At 51.6% G+C, this 13,169-nt stretch overlaps 2 protein-coding genes across 3 annotated transcripts; both read left to right on the top strand.

The window, feature by feature from the left end:
- Window positions 1-413: 413 nt before the first annotated feature.
- Window positions 414-6,274, top strand: LOC102107440 (polymeric immunoglobulin receptor-like). The gene is made up of 8 exons (XM_014258222.2): window positions 414-540; window positions 1,529-1,864; window positions 2,133-2,420; window positions 3,060-3,386; window positions 4,028-4,103; window positions 4,870-4,985; window positions 5,306-5,355; window positions 5,808-6,274. Exons 1-8 carry the CDS (start codon window positions 492-494, stop codon window positions 6,006-6,008), a joined length of 1,443 nt encoding a protein of 480 aa, XP_014113697.1. The 5' UTR covers window positions 414-491; the 3' UTR covers window positions 6,009-6,274.
- Window positions 6,275-6,410: 136 nt separating this feature from the next.
- Window positions 6,411-11,902, top strand: LOC102108465 (triggering receptor expressed on myeloid cells 2). 2 transcript variants are annotated; one of them, XM_014258193.2, is made up of 4 exons: window positions 6,411-8,155; window positions 10,112-10,453; window positions 10,934-10,988; window positions 11,107-11,902. In XM_014258193.2, exons 1-4 carry the CDS (start codon window positions 7,975-7,977, stop codon window positions 11,318-11,320), a joined length of 792 nt encoding a protein of 263 aa, XP_014113668.1. In that variant the 5' UTR covers window positions 6,411-7,974; the 3' UTR covers window positions 11,321-11,902. The 2 variants fall into 2 exon arrangements, with proteins under 2 accessions (XP_014113668.1, XP_005529405.2); XM_005529348.3 differs by having other exon boundaries at window positions 10,931-10,988.
- The last annotated feature ends 1,267 nt before the right edge of the window (window positions 11,903-13,169 follow it).

Below are 13,169 nucleotides of genomic sequence, written 5' to 3'. Positions count from 1 at the left end.
ATTTGCAGGAGGCTGAGTTCCTCACAGAGGAGGAAAGGAGGAAAAAAGCGACAGAAACCAATCCCCATTCCCTCTGCTAGCCCAGGCCTGCAAAGCACCTGGGTGCAGAAACAGGGAAGTTTATGTGAGACCAAAACCTGGAACATTTCTCTCCTACCAGCCAGGGAGGAAGAGGACCCAGGTGTGTCGACCTGACCCTTCACTTACAGCTGGGGGGACAGGAGGGTGACAAAACAAATGCCACCAGCCAGGCAGGAGCAGCAAGAGCTTTTGGCACCAGGACAGGCTGTGCTCTGAGCTCAGCCACTTCCCCAAAAACACCCCGAGATTATGTTCATATAATGTTGTGACAAAACGTGGGGAGGTGTTTCCGTTTGAGGCAAGAGCTTGGCACTTCCCCCAGCTGTGTCACTGCCAGGCAGGGGGATCACAGGACACCCACACTGGCACAGGACACACCAGGCAGCGATGCCCCTTCCCTGGGCCTGAGGATGGCCATGGAGCTGAGAGCCCTGATCCTGCTGCCTCTCTGCTTCCCAGGTAGGAGAAGGGTTCGGCGTGTCCTGGGGACAGGGACAGCTTTCCCCAGTTCCTGCAGCCTGGGGAGCTCCTCCAGCACCAGCCAGGCTCTGATCTGGGTGGGAGGGAAGGGCAGCCCCAGTTCCCACCACACAGCCCTGGCTCCTCCAGGTTGCCGGGATGATCCACACTGGGAGCACAGAGCCTCTCCCAGTTGGCCTTTCCCACCTGCTCAGCTCCTCTGAGGGCAGTCCTGGCTCAGGGCAGTGTCCAGGGCAGCAGCTGTCCCTCCCCAGCCCTGCAGAGAGCACAGAGCTCCTGGCACGTGCTGGGCTGGGGAGCGAACCCACAGCCAGCACAACCTCACAGCCGTGAGCCGCTGGCATCGCTGAGGATGTGGCAGGGGGAGCTGCTTCCCTCTGCTCCTTCCCACCATCCCAAACAGAGCCCCAGGGTGCTGTGGGCAGGGGATGGTCCCCATTTGCCTGCAGGGACAAGGGACAGCTGCAGACACTGTGCCACACGTGGCTTGAAGGCGCAGCACCTCTGTGCTTCTCTGTGGGCTTTAATCCACGGCTGCATCCCCAGCTCTAATCCCAACACTGCCCTTCCCATTTCCAAGCAGGTGAATTCAGCATGGGGAAGGGATTTGGGGTTTTGGAGTTCTTCCAGCCACTGGAGTCCATGGGGGAAGGCTGGAGGCAGAGTTTCCCTGTTTCCCTGGAGAGGCTGTGGCAGCTCTGCACCTTCACAGAAAGGGAGATTGGACTCAGAAGGGGCTGCCCAGGGAGGTGGTGGAGTCACCACCCCTGGAGGTGGTTAAGGAAAGACTGGATGTGGCACTGAGTGCCATGGTCTGGGTGCTGTTAGGACATAGCTTGGATTTGGTGATCTCAAAGGTCTTTTCCAACCTTATTGATCCTGTGTTTGCTTCTGTCATGCTGCAGTTCTGTGCTTCTGTGGTTGCGTGATCAGCTCCCCTCTCCCTCACCACATCTGATCCTTCCAGGTCTCCAGGGCCAAAGCCCTGAAGTGCAGAGACGACGGGAAGGGGACGCTCTGTATTTCAAGTGTCCTTACACAGCACAGACTGAAGGCAGGCAGACAAAATACTGGTGTCTCCAGAAAGGTGGAAGATGCCAAGAAGTGGTGGACACATATTATGGACACGAGAAAAAATCCAAAGATGGGAGAATTAAAATAGAGGATAACGCCACTAGGAAGACTGTGTTCATCAACATGACTGACCTCAAGGCAGAGGACTCAGGCACATATTTCTGTGCTATTTACCAATATTACAATCAATATATGCCGCTAAGGGTGGTCACACTGAATGTTTTCAAGGGTGAGTACCTGCATCCCACCCAAAGCAGTCTTGTCAGGAAGCAACATCATTCCATCCCCTGCTCTTCCCCTCGTTCCCCACAGCTGAGCAGCTTCCCCTGATCCCCCCAGCCCCTTCCCCAGCCTCGCTCCCTGCTTTCCTTCCCACACAGGGAGTGAAGGAGCCCTGCAGACCTGGCTGGTCCTGCTGGCTCCCAGCTCCCCCTGCCCTGCTGAGGGGCTCTCCTGAGGGAGTTGTGTGCCCAGCACACACTGTTGGTGTTTCACAGAGCTGCTCAAGTGGGAGTTGGACACCCTGGCAGTGCAGTGCCCAAACAGCAACAGCGTGGTCTGGTGCCGGAGAGGGCAGACTGACTGCACGGTCCTGGTGGAGGGACAAACATCTTCAAGACGGAGTGAAATTCAATCCCTGCAAGACAGAGCATCAATCAAGTATGCTCAAGGGACTCCCACTGTCACCATGGAGAAGCTGCAGACCCAGGACTCTGGAGTGTACTGGTGTGTAGTGGGCTCCGAGCACACACAGATAATGGAGGTCGTGCTGTCTGTGTTCAAGAGTGAGTTCCTGCCATGTTCTCAGTTTCCAAGGGTGGGTTCTTACTGCACTCACTTTCCAAAAGTGGGTTCCTACTGCATTCTCACCCAAAAGTGAGCCCCTTCTGGCAGCCAGGTGTGGATGGGGGCAGGTCTCAGCCCAGGTGACACCCATGTCTCCTCCCTCCAGCACACACAGTGACAACTTGTCCATAGGACCTTTGAGCCAGAGCTCAGGCCTGGCCCTTCATGCTCTGTCTGCTCCCAGCAGGGGCTCAGGAGAGGTTCCTGTGAGTCCCACAGATGAAGATGCTCATCCCAGCTGCTCCCACAGGGCCAGACCAGTGGCTCCAGCACTGGTTCCCTCTGGGAGCTGCTGGGACTCTCCCCCATGCCAGGCACTGCTCTTGCTCTGACCCCACAGTCACCAACCCTCCCAGATCCCAGGCTGAGTGTCCCACCCTGAGGGAACCAGAGGAGGGGGACAGGACCCCCAAATTTATGACACCTCTGCTTGGGGAATTTGGGTGCAGTCCCCTTCTGCTTAGGGGAGGTGCAGGTGTGGAGGTGGATGCAGCTCCAGGGTATTCCAGTGCTGGGGAGGGGGTGCCGCTGTGGGATCCCACTCTGGAGTGTCAGCACACATCCTTGCTGTTTTCCAGGGACCCAGCAGCCCACAGCCGAGGAGTCAGGCAACATCTCTGTGCAGTGTCACTACAAGATTGTGGCCTACGGGGCTGCCAGCAAAGCCTGGTGCAAAAAGGAAGAGGGGAACACGTGCAATGTGCTGGTCACCACCAGCTCAGAGCCCCCAGCGGGCCCCAGCACGGCTCGGGAAGGTGTCAGGATCCAGGATGACACCAAGCAGGGCATTGTCACCATCACCATGGAGCAGCTGCAGGTGCAGGACTCGGGTGTTTACTGGTGCGCGCTCCAGGAGCGCTCCGGTCTGTTCCGCATGGAGGAGGTCACGCTCAGCGTTTCCAAGGGTGGGTATGGATCTGTCAGGACACATTTGTAGATTCCAGACTCTTTGCCCTGCTCTCTCCCTCTGCATTGCCCAGCTCACCCCACTTCCCACCTTGCCTGTGTTTGCCTGCCCAAAGCTTTGGATCTTCTTGTGGCCACCACCCTGTGGAACAGCAGCAGGATGGGAGCAGATCCACACTGGTGCTGTGCTGATCCTCCTTAACCTGGGAGCAGCTTCAGCTGTCCTGAGACAGCTGTTCTGTCACTCAGTGTTTGATATCAGCTCTTTAGAGTGACTTTACAGCCCGTTTAGAGTGATTCATCCTTTGGCTTTCAAAGACCTTCCCTCGGGTTGTCAAGGGAACAACTTCAGACTCGGATTTTACAGATCTGTGACTTCTGGGTTCTCTTTTAGACAATGTTTTAATGGGAAGGGAAGGCACTGAGACCCCTGGCCATGGCAGAGCAGCACCAGGCTGCAGCCTGGCTCTTGCAGAACTAGGAGCAAGCAGTGCAGATGATGAGAGGGGACATTGGGATGCTCTGGATAAACTCACGGGGTCAGGGCCCTGGGCATAGGAACAGCAGTGGCAGAGGTTTCACTGCTGAATGCAGAGCAGCTCCACAGTGACCATTCCTCTTCTCATGTCTGTGATTGCAGCGCTGACTCCGAGAGGTTTTCCAGACACTGAAAGCAAAAGTCACAAAATTCTTTTGGGTGACAGCCCAGAACCCAGGTAAGGCCTAAGAAGAGTCTCTGAGCCTGAGCACACACAAGTTATTGGTGTTGTACACCTGGGGCAGGCAGGTCCTGGGCACTCCTGCCTGTGGAGGAATTGGCTATGACAGGATCCTCACCAAAGGCCTCTCCTCCTGCAGCTCCTGCCCTAACCTTAATTCCAAAGGAAGAGGCAGATTGGTAAAATCATGTCACAGCCTTCTGCAGCCTCTCTACTTCTTTATCTTTTTGGGCTCTGCGCTTTATATAAACAGAACCCCCAGATTCTGCCCCTCAGCCTTGACTTTACTCCTCATGTCTAAGTATTTAACAATGGGACAGTCCTGCTATTATTCCATTTAGCAATTAAATGTAAGGGATTTTTCCCCCTTTGTAGATCTGCTGTCATCAATGCTACAGCAGCATCTTGGAGCAGAATCATCCCTGCTGCAGAGAGCCTGGAATTGTGCTTGGAGCTTTGAACACTGAGCCTGGAGAATGGTTTAGGAAAAGCTTAGAAGATACAGCCAAGTAGAGAAATCAAGAATCAGGAACCAGGGAAGGTCCCCAGTGCCTCTTATTCCCTTCTGGATCAGCAGGGACTTGCCCAGCCTCATAGATATAGGATCCTACAGGATCTGCAGGAAATCTTGCAGGAGAAACAGGCCTTCCTTCCAAGTGCTTGAGCTGAGCACATAAAACGTGCCCCTGCCCCTCTTTTGGTCCCTGTTTGGTGATGGGCTCTCAAACCATCCCACACTGGTAACTGCTTTCCTCTCCTCCAGCTCCAATGGGAACACCTTCATCATCCTGTCCGTGGTGCTGCTCATCCTGCTCCTCCTGGCCCTCATCACCTCCATAGCCCTGGGTGTCAGGCACTACAAGCTCCTGGTGAGAACAGGTAGGTGGGATTGTCCCAGGCAGAGCCTTCCCTCCCTGAGCCCAGGTGAGCTCATTCCCAGTGCCCGGAGCAGGTCAGGCAGGGAGACTCAAACAGGCTCCTCCCTGCTTCCCCTCACCATAAATCAAACCCAGGTTCCTCCAGAGCCTGCACAGGGGTGCAAACACCTTGGAGGAGGAGTAAAGAGAGCAAAGTGTCCCTCGGGGCAGAGGCACATCCCATCACTGAGCAATCCCACAGCCTTCCCAAACCTCCTCAGGCACAGAGCTTTTCATGGATTTCTCTGCATCTAAACCCTCTGATTCTGCCTCATTCCAAAGGTCACAGAGAAGCAGAGGACACCAGTGACAGACCAGAGGGCACAGCACAGGTAAGGAAAATGAAACATTTCCCATACAGTGCCAAATCCCTGACCAGCAGTCTGGGAGGAGCTGTTGGACCTACTTGGTGAGGAGCTTGGAGCTCAGTTTGGTTATAAACAGGAGAGAAATGGTATTTAAGGTTAGCAGAGAGAGGAATATTCCTAGCTGGGGAGAGAGGGGGATAATTATTGCAAGGAAACTCCAGTAGGAACAAACCCAGTGGAACAAATTCTGGTAACCCCTGAGGAGGGACTCAAGGAGAAGCAAGCAGGGTCAGAGCATGAGGTTGTCACCTGTATCCAGGAGAGGTTGTGAAGAAAAAAGTTCTCTGTTCTTTCACCTCTGTCACAACTAAAGGTAAATTTTGACATGGCTTCTCCTTTCCTTATTCATTCTCCTGGCAGCAGCTGTGGCCTGGCACTGACTCATGCTAACGACTGCTTTCCCTTTCTTTTCTCAGCCTAGCAGTGCTGGGAAGAGGGAGAGTTCCCAGGATGACAGCCAAGGGCCAGCATACATCAACCTGGATGTGCAATCCCAGCCCAGCCCCCAGGATCCTCTTTACTGCAACGTGGAACCAAGTCAGGCTCACAGGAACCCCCAACACGTGGAATATGCCATCATCGCCTTCAACCAGTCCCCAAGGAGTGGCCGGGAATGAAGCACAGAATCCCAAACCAGCCAGAAATGGGAGAAAGAAACTGGAATACAGAGTGGGAATGAGGAGCAGGAGGTGTGTGGATGGACAAGCTGGGTTTTGCTGCCATGTGTGTCATGTTGCCTGAGCATTTTCTGCCCTCCTTCCTGTTTTAGGGCCAAGCAGAGGTTTTGCCACACTTGTGGGTCAGACAAAGCTGTGGGGGAATTCCTAGGATCTCTTGTACATCTGTTTTTCCAATTCCATTAAAGTGCAGAGTCTTGCAGGGGCAGGTGTGGAGGCCTGGCCTTGTGAAAAGGAGCAGTCTGGACATGGCTGGGTGGGGTATTCCAGCTGTGTTCTGATACAAACCCTGCCCCAATCCCGAAAATTCAGCTACTGTGGCCAGGCAAACTCATTCCAGTGCTGCAGGGATCGAACTCGAACCTCGCTGTGGCTGGGTTCATTTTTCATGGAATGGGTTTGGCATTCGAGTGCTGGATTCTCAGAATCAGCAGAACCAGCTCTTGCACTTCCCTGTCTCTGCTGGAAATGACACATTTTATTTAGCAGTCATGTGGGGAGCAACATGAAATGAGTTTATGGAGCTCAGTTCCATTTCTCCAGCATCTCTGGCTCCCGATTTCCCTGCCCCAAGCCCTGCTGCAGGTGACAGAACAAAGGGGCCTGAACCAACTCTCATTCCCAGGCCAGTCACATCCAACAGGCTTCTCTTGTCAGGGCTGCAGCAGGGAGGCTGATGGAAATTTTTTGAGATTTTCAGAGTTGACCTGACAGAAAGAAAAAGAAAATGGTTCTGGAAATGGTTCATTCAGCCCAACATTCCCCTAACAATTTGCTCTTCATGCAGTTGCACTGGGTCAAGCTGTGGAAGAGTAATAGCAAAAAACAGTGGAGTGGAAGAGAGGCATTTTTGGGCAGATTCTTGAAGAGAATCCAGATTTGTGCTCACTGGAACAAGAAGGAAAAAACCTGCAATCAGTCACCTGACAGAGAATTTCTGGTCACTGTGAGAGATCATTTTCTTAACCACTAACTCGAGGAAAGGCACATTCAGGAGTGGGCAGGCCTGCAGGTTTAGCACCACACCAGTTTAGAAGGCAGAGTCTGTTTGTACTTTCATGGAAGACCTCCAAGTAAATAAATCACCTCAAAAATGAAAAACCAGCAGCCCACCCCCATCAGTTTGCTGATGTTCTGAGGGGTCTGTGGCTGCATTCCTGAGCCTCTTCTGCACTGTGGCTGGCTCAGAATCGATGTCCCCAGCAGAGATCCTGTGTCCTTTGTGCCAGGTACAGAGCACAGGTGGGTGTTGGGCTTGTTCAAAGCACCCACAGCTTCTCCCCGAGCAGTGCCCCTGCCCTGCTGTGTGTGGATGGATTTCACACAAGGATGCTCCATGCACAGGCTCTTCTTTCTCCTGAAAACCCAGGGGATGATGTCCTTGTGCTCCTTCACCCTCAGGATGCTGCCAGGGCTACCATGAGAGCCTCCCTTTCAGCTTTCCAGAAATCCCCCCGTGCACAGCTCCTGGAAATAATTGATCATGATTTATCACCATTGTGCTTGGAGTGCCAGCACAAGGGGAAAGCTTCCCACTACCACAGGGATTTTGGGACGGAATTCTTCCCAATTCAGGGTGGGCAGGCCCTGGCACAGGTGCCCAGAGAAGCTGTGGCTGCATCTGGATCCCTGGAAGTGTCCAAGGCCAGGTTGGAGCAACCTGGGATAGCAGAATGTGTCCCTGCCATGCAGGGATGGAGCTGGACAAGCTTTAAGGTCCCTCCACCCCAAACCATTCTGTGATTCCATGATGAAATCCTGCTCCAGTGGAAGCCTCCAGGCCTGTGGCTTTAGGCCACCACGTGCTGCTCCCTTCCAGGCTGACTGAGCTGCGGCTGGGACTGTCAATGCTGATGCCTGAATTTTCAGCCCACGAGAGCAATGCCCATCCCTGGAGAGTTGCTCAATGTGCAGGATGAAAAAGATGCCAAGTTCCTGTGCTCCTTCCTTCCGGCACAGCGAGGAGGAGGGAGAGAGGAGCTGCCCAAGGGCAGAGCCAGTGTCGCTCCTCTCCAGGCTCCTCTCCCATTCCTTCTCTGCTCAGCTCATGGAGAAGCTCCTGCACCTCACCTTGGTCCTCCTGTCAGGTAAGAACTGCATGTGGCTTTGGGGTCTAGGTAAAGGGTGAAGGACTGGGGCAAAGCTTTGTCTCTGTCTGAAGGCTCCATCCTCAGAGTTTTCCCTTTATTTACCAAAGGGCCACCCATCAAAGGGTGATCCCAGAACTCCCAGATTTCCTCACAGGGATCCTTTTGAGTCAGAACAGGAAACACTGATGAGAGAAGTCCTGTGTGCAATGTGAAATTGCAAAATCCTGGGTTGTTTGCATTAGCAAATGGGATTTACATTGATGCAAATGACCACAGGCAGGGCTCAGGGGGAGGGAAATAAAACCCAGTGAAGGGCAAACCCAGCTCTGAAATCTTGGACACCTGGGTTTTCCAGCTTGCAAAGGAATGTCCATCCAAAATGAGGACTGAGGTACAGGGCCCAGCTGGGGCTCTCTGCAGAGCTTTGGAGACCCCAGATCCTCACAGCAGTGCAGGAAAAGGCAACAGACTCAAGCTGTGGGAGCACAGGAACCTGGCCCAAAAATTGGGATGAGTTTAGAAAAAGTTCACTGTACTTTGCCCAGTGGCACCCAGGAAGAGAGGAGGAACACCAATAGTTTATGATCTGTCAGCAGAATTGGTTGAAAAGAGAATGACAGAATATTTTTCGGAGGGATATCAGGGAATCTTTCAATGATTCTGTTTGAGAGATGTTTGGCAGTGCTGTGTGAATTCTGGGGCTGAAGGGGCAGAGCTGGAGGAAGGAAAAGGAAACAGGATAAGCAGTTAAAGAGTTTTGGAGGGACTGAACAGGACTGGACTGGATATTCCCTGAGGTAATCCCTGACTGGAACACCTGAGTGGACAAATACATCAGGATAAAGCCCTGTAGGTGTTGGATACTTGCAGAGCACAGATCCATTTTAGGTCTTCTTCTAGTCAAGCTAAAATAACTTCATATTTTTTCATTTACAATTCACTTAGAATTGTTGAAATTATTGTAAGAAGTGTTATTAAAAGGCTCAGCCAGCACAAAGTCCTCACAAGAGCCTATTTTTAAATTTACTTCTGTTTTATCATTACTTATGGTCTCACAGAAGCATTTGCCTGTGATTTTTTTCACTAGAAATAGAGATTTCCACAAATACCACACTGCACTTCTCTCTGGAAGTATTAATAGCTCAGACTGTCCCCTCTGCCTCTGCCTGTCACAAAGAGGAATGGAAATTAGAAATGAGGAACCAAGACAATTAAAAAAAAAAAAGCCAAGCAGAACAAAGACCAGTTGTCAACAGAGTTAAAATTAGTAAGAAATTAAAAGATAGGGTGGAAAAAAATGTTAAACTGGATTTGAAAATTGGGAGTGGGTTTCAGAAGGAACCAGCGAGGGGGACACTGTTTTGGAGGTGTCATTGGGACAAATTCCAGAATATGTGAGCCAAGATCTGAGTACACTGGGCTGGTCATGGGGGAGGTGACAGGTGACACCCTATGGGTGACAGCTCTGAGGGTGACAGCCCTACAAATGACAGTCCTACTGATGATAGTCCTGTGGGTGACAGCCTCACAAATGACAGTCCTACAGGTGACAGCCCTATGGGTGACAGTCCTACAGGTGTCAGCCCTATGGGTGACAGTTCCACAAGTGACAGCTCTAGAGGTGACAGTCCTACAGATAATAGCCCCATAGATGACAGCCTTAGAGGTGACATCCCTATGGGTGACAGTCCTACAGGTGTCAGCCCTATGGGTGACAACTCTACAGGTGACAGCCCTATGAATAACAGTCCTACAGGTGGTAGCCCTGTAGGTGACAACTCTACAAGTGTCACCTATGGGTGACAATCCTACAGGTGACAGCCCTATGGGTGACAGTCCTATAGGTGACAGCCCTATGGGTGACATCACTAGAGGATGAAAACCTTCAGTATCCCCACAATGAGGGATAGACCTGGAAGAGCCTTGGCTCACCCCTCCCTCTGTCCCTCGTAGCATCCTGTGCTGCAGAGAATGTCACCGTGGTGGCCGCCATGGAGGGGGACACCATTTCTGTCAACTGCTCCTATGACCCCCGGCAGTGGTGGCGGGAGAAGAGCTGGTGCAGGCAGCTGGACCAGAGCCGGTGCCAGCAGGTGGTGAGCTCCCCGCCCGCGTGGCTGCCCTTCCCCAGGACCAGGAGAGGCACCACCTCCATCAGGGACAACACCCGCGCCGGGCTCCTGACGGTCACCCTGAGGCGCCTCCGCAAGGAGGACGCGGGGCTGTACCAGTGCAAAACGGATTTCCTGGGCGAAACAAAGAGCCTGAGGAAGGTGCGGGTGGAAGTGCTGGCAGGTGCGTCCTGGAGCTCCAAGTTTGGAAGGTTCCAGATGGAATTTCATGGGTTCCTGATGGAATTTCACGGGTTCCTACTGGAATTTCACGGGTTCCTACTGGAATTTCACAGGTTCCTACTGGAATTTCACAGGTTCCTACTGGAATTTCACAGGTTCCTACTGGAATTTCACAGGTTCCTACTGGAATTTCACAGGTTCCTATTGGAATTTCACAGGTTCCTACTGGAATTTCACAGGTTCCTGTTGGAACTTCATGGGTGTCTGCAGCTGCCAAGGGCTCATTTGAGTTAGCATCTACTTTTGTCTCTCTCTAAGGAGGTTCTGTGTTTCACTGGCTCTTTTTATTCCTGATTTACAGCAGTGTGACCTCACTTGACCCCCTTATTGCTCCCAGTACCCTGTCTCACCTGGGTTATCTGCCCAGCTGAACTTCCCCCAGAAACATCTGCAGACTAAACTGTTTTGTTTCTATCAGCAGCTGACCTGGTGACCCACGTGCCAGAGGAGCCCAGAGCTGTGCAGAGCATCTCCAGGTGAGCCCAAAATTCCTCGTGCTGAGATCTCTAATCTTCATAGGACTAAGACAGCACTACAAGAGATTTTTCAAGGTTGGACCATCCCCTTCATGGTTGCATTTCTGGTTCCCCACAGGTCCCCTCCCAAGGTGGATTTCACTGTTTTCTACATCCTCGCTGGATTCCTGGTGGCCAAGTTCATGGTGGCTGTGCTGGTCTGTGTTGTTGCCCACAGCAGGAAGAACAGGGAGAGAGGGCAGAACCCAGGCCTGGGTGAACAGCAGGTGCTCCCTTTCCCTGCTGACCTCGGACGTGATGGAATCAGCCTCTCCTGGGAGGGCTCTGCATGAGCCAAGCCAAAGGGAATCCATGGAAAAGGAAAATCAGGCATTTGCCACCTGCCCTAAGTAAAGGATTGCTACTCAACACAGGAAGAACCTGTCACTCTGGAGAGGGAACATCCTCATCTTCTTCACCACCTCTTCCCCTTGGCGCCTCATCCCCAGGCAGTTATTCCAGGCATCATTCCCAGGACCATTCCATCATGGTCTGAACTGACACCCATCAACTCCCTGTCACCTCAGGGCACAGCCAGGTGATGGATTCTGTCTTTGCAAGGTGAGGAAGAGCAGCTCCCCAAAGCTGCTTTGGACAGTGGGAATGCTTGGAGAAAATCGCTGTGGAAAGGAGCAAGGAACTGCAGGATATACCAGGAAAGGGATGTGGTCTCCTTGCAGCTCCAAGCTGGTTTCCTCCTCTCTGAAGGCACTTTGTGAATACAGGAACAGTCTCTCTGTTGTTCTCCCTGTGTTTTCTCTCCCATGTTCCTCCCTCCCCACAGTGAGGCTGCATTCAGCTCTCCCAGGCTCCAAACCCATGGGCACTCACATTTCTTTTTCCCTGCAAAGCTCAATAAAATGCAGCTGATTCTCTGGCTTGGTGTGGATTCCTGCAGGACACCAGGTCACAGTCGTGTCCCAGAGGAGAGGTGATGCTTGGAACACCCTGGAGTGTTTAGAACATCCAGGAACACTCAGAGCCAGTGGGACAGGCTGGAACATCCAGAGCAAGAACAGCAGCTCGGAGCCCAACCTCTCATTGCCCACAGAAGCAATGACTGAAATCTGCTTATTTCAATTACACTTTTGGGTTCTTATTTTTAGAGTAGTTATGTGTTTTGTCCAGAAATTTAAATTCATGGTGGGAATCTGGCAGCCCTTGTCCTTCTGAGGCCTTTCCCTCTCACCACTGTGAGGTTCTCAGTCTTAAATCAGCAACTTTTGAGGAAGAAAATCTTTCTTTGTTGCACTCTCCTGGTCCAGATAGGTGACTTGCTGTATGACTGCATCCACAGAGAGGAATTTGCCATCTGAAATAAAGTATCTCCAAGGAAATTAAAAGAAATTAGCCAATAATTTACTGATTAACATCAAAAACAATGAATGTAATTTGGTAGGACTGTATTAATCAAAACCAAGTGGGTTTGGGACAGAAATATTTCTGGGGCTGGTTCTGTCCTTCCCCTGTTCCCTCTGCGCTGACGTTGGCTCTGTTCCTGTGCTGGGTGATCTGGACACTCCATGGGCGTTGTTTTTTCCTGTCTTCCCTCCCAATGAATCACAACTCGAGGTTCATCAGAACTTTTGGGGCTTTTTGCAAAAAAAAAAATAAAAGGAACTCCCTGTCCCTCAGTGCTCCCATCCTGTGAGAGCCAACAAGAAACTCCAGCCCTGTGTTTGGTGCAAAATGCTGTCCCAAATTCAAGGTAACTCTGATCAAAGTCTCATTAAAGCAGGAGGGACTGGGATGATTAATGAGTTCTCATGGAATATGATTAGAGTGCAGCTGAGAAAGCTCCAGCTTAATGACTTGGGAGAAGATCATCTCGGGAGCCATTTCCAGGGAGAAACAAACTAAGGACCAGCATCAAGCTGGAAGTTTGGGGTGAGTTAATCAAAGAATTAATGATCTTCTAAAAGTCAGCAATTTCTTATCACTTGACAAGGAAGATTATGGGTCAGTGCTAAAGAGCTCTCTTTGGAGTCTGGAAATTTCCTGAGACACAGATAATTCCTGAATTTTATTTTTTTTAACAGATTTTTGATACATGCTGATGGGATAAACAAATTGGAGCTGACTGGTGGAGGGTGGGGCTGGCTTGGCTTCATTGACGATAAATGAAATTTTATATTTACATCA

Source organism: Pseudopodoces humilis, chromosome 26 (assembly GCF_049639895.1).
Source record: "Pseudopodoces humilis isolate 2021_Gansu_Grassland_sample_001 chromosome 26, ASM4963989v1, whole genome shotgun sequence".
NCBI classification, from domain to species: Eukaryota; Metazoa; Chordata; class Aves; order Passeriformes; family Paridae; genus Pseudopodoces; species Pseudopodoces humilis.
This window is presented reverse-complemented; position numbering and strand designations above follow the sequence as displayed.

Bases quoted from the DNA above. Each gene is read 5' to 3' on its own strand.
- LOC102107440 (XM_014258222.2), top strand. From the start codon at position 492: ATGGCCATGGAGCTGAGAGCCCTGATCCTGCTGCCTCTCTGCTTCCCA. The intron at 1,865-2,132 runs GTGAGTACCTGC...GGTGTTTCACAG, and splicing joins CACACTGAATGTTTTCAAGG to AGCTGCTCAAGTGGGAGTTG. The intron at 3,387-4,027 runs GTGGGTATGGAT...CTGTGATTGCAG, and splicing joins CACGCTCAGCGTTTCCAAGG to CGCTGACTCCGAGAGGTTTT.
- LOC102108465 (XM_005529348.3), top strand. From the start codon at position 7,975: ATGTGCAGGATGAAAAAGATGCCAAGTTCCTGTGCTCCTTCCTTCCGG. The intron at 8,156-10,111 runs GTAAGAACTGCA...TGTCCCTCGTAG, and splicing joins CACCTTGGTCCTCCTGTCAG to CATCCTGTGCTGCAGAGAAT. The intron at 10,989-11,106 runs GTGAGCCCAAAA...GGTTCCCCACAG, and splicing joins GCTGTGCAGAGCATCTCCAG to GTCCCCTCCCAAGGTGGATT.